Source organism: Hevea brasiliensis, chromosome 13, assembly GCF_030052815.1.
Source record: "Hevea brasiliensis isolate MT/VB/25A 57/8 chromosome 13, ASM3005281v1, whole genome shotgun sequence".
In the NCBI taxonomy this organism is placed as follows: domain Eukaryota; kingdom Viridiplantae; phylum Streptophyta; class Magnoliopsida; order Malpighiales; family Euphorbiaceae; genus Hevea; species Hevea brasiliensis.
The window spans coordinates 82266447-82268935 of record NC_079505.1 but is presented as its reverse complement, the minus strand read 5'-3'; the positions used below and the strand labels follow the sequence as shown (position 1 = coordinate 82268935).

At 36.0% G+C, this 2489-nt stretch overlaps 1 protein-coding gene across 1 annotated transcript; it reads left to right on the top strand.

Annotated features, from left to right (window-relative positions):
- Positions 1 to 319: 319 nt before the first annotated feature.
- LOC131172215 (uncharacterized) lies at positions 320 to 2182 on the top strand. Its single transcript, XM_058133163.1, has 3 exons — positions 320 to 443; positions 603 to 848; positions 1104 to 2182. The coding sequence occupies exons 1-3, from the start codon at positions 320 to 322 to the stop codon at positions 2180 to 2182; spliced, it is 1449 nt and encodes a 482-aa protein (XP_057989146.1).
- The last annotated feature ends 307 nt before the right edge of the window (positions 2183 to 2489 follow it).

Below are 2489 nucleotides of genomic sequence, written 5' to 3'. Positions count from 1 at the left end.
GTAAAATTGGGTTTTGGCAAAAAGGGATTCCCGGTTCTCCATGAAAAATTGTACACAATTTCAAAATTTGAAAAATTTTTTTTGTAACTGCTGCATATCACTTCAGTCAATCTAAAACTCCCTCATTTCTCTGCTGCAAGTTGATTCTCCACTCTCTTAGAAACCTCAAATTTCTCTCAAAACCAGAAATCCCCAATTTTCCTTCTCAAAATCCCTAAACGGTAAAATCCCGTTCCTTCTCAACCCGTTACTTCTCACTGAAATTTTTCAAGAATCGATGGCAAGGGTAAAACAAGTGTCTACCAAACCTTGAAAATTCATGGGTGATGCTATGAAAGCTGCTGCTAGTTCCGAAAAAGAAAGAGAAGAAGGAACTGAAGTTGAGAACAGTAATGACGAAACAGAGACAGTGGCAGAACGAGCAAGAAAAAGAAAGGGAAAAGGTATTGCTGGGTCAGAGCCCTCTACGAAAAAGAAGAAAATGGAAAAGACCCCTGCTTCGAAACCTTTTGTGCAACAAAATATTTTTTAGCCAAGGTACATTAAATGGGATTCATTTTCTGACTTGCCTTATGAATTTGAAGAATTATTTACTTTTCAAGGCTGGATGGAATTTTCTGAGTTGAATGTATATTATTATCCTTATTTGATTCAAGAATTTTATGGAAGTATGAAAGAAGAAAGTTTTAGTGTGAGAGTTAAGAAGAAAAGTCAGATTATTGATGTTGATTTCTTAGCCTCTGTTTTAAACCTACCAAATGATGGAAATAGGATTGGAACCTTCAAAGATTCTAGGAAGCTTGATGGATATGATGAGAAGGCATTTCAATTATCAATTTTTCCGGAGGGTACACCTGAAAATGAAATGACCAATATCAGTTTAGTGCCTCAAAAATTTAGGATTCTACAATCCTTCATTCGATATTTGCTCAATCCTAGGAGTGGTAGTCACTCATATGCAAATAGCCTTGACTTATGCATTATGTGGCACTTGGTTAACAAAATCAGATTTAATTTGCCATTTTTGATTTTTAAAGTGATTGCTAAGTCTAGTAAGCATAGAAGGTTGCCATATGCTATGCCTTTGACTCTTATATTTTAAGCTATGGGAGTTCATTTGAGCAAAGAAAAGAAGTTTAGCAATCCTATCCCCATTAAGGAGATATTCAAGGCTGATGATGGTAGAAAAAGGAGTAAGAAAGAAGACAAAAAGCAAGAAGAAGAGACTGAGATTGAGATTGAATCTGAATCAGAATCAGATTCTAAAACAGAATCGGACATCCCACTAAGCAAGTGGAAAGAAAATAATTCTAAGATAGATGAAGGGGAAAGCTCTAAAAAGAAAGAGAAAATGAAGCTGAAAATGTCAGATTTTGTGAAAATCAGTAAAGCAAATCTGGACATGATGAAGGAAATAAAAGAAATGAGTGGACTGACCTTGAATATTTTAGAAAAATCTCATGAATTGCAGAAGGGAATTATGGCTAAACACAATGCAAAGATGGATATGTTGATTAATAGATTGGATAGACAAGAGTGGTTCATGAAGAAGATGGCTCAAATGCTGTTTGGTGAATCTTTTGGAAAGTTTGGAGATTTTGGAAGCTACCCACAGGGCACTGCTGGTCCTAGCAATGCAAAGGCTACTGGACCAAGTGGCGTAAAAATTTCTGAAGTGGAAGAAGAAGAAGAGGAGCATGTAGAAGCTGCTGAAAAGGTACAAGAAGAAAGTAAGCTAGCTGAGGTTGAAGAAATAGAGAAAAATGATGAGAAGGAAAAATCAGCAGAAGAGGCATCAGAAACAGAACAAGAACCTGCCAACGAGACATCAAGAGAATCCTCCTCATCTCATACTACAAGCAACAGCAGCAGTGACAATGGAAAAAGTGAAGGCAGAAATGGTTCAAGACAAGAAAAGGAGAAGGAAGAGCAGTCACAAGACCTAAACATTGTTCCTACTGCCTCTCAACCAGTACCTGAATCAACCATCTCTTTACCCATGCAATACGGACCTAGAAGAACCAAAACACAAGCTAGAAAATCAATTCTACCTATTCCTCCAAAAATCCAAGTACCCATAACTGAAAAAGAACCCCCAAAGAAGAAGAAACAAGCCAAACTTGTTGATCCCACTCACCTTAGGAGAAGTGGCAGAATTCTTAGCAACAAAGAAAAATCTTGAGATTTTTTGAAATATGCTTTCTGACTTTCAAAGTTGTGTCTTTTTGTTTTTTAAACAAGGGAGAAAATAGGAGAAAGCCTATCCTTTTGTTGATGTCAAAAAGGGGGAGAAATCTGGAGAAGATAAGGAAATTTTTTAACTGACAGAATGTTTTTAGTTAACTGGGTACATTTTTAGTTAACTAATTTTGATCAGTGGTTATATGGTTCACATTCTGATGTAGATATTTTGGACTTATTTTGGAAAGTTATTGAAGATATGTTGATGATCCTTTATGATTGACTTATGGTTGATATATCTTATGTAT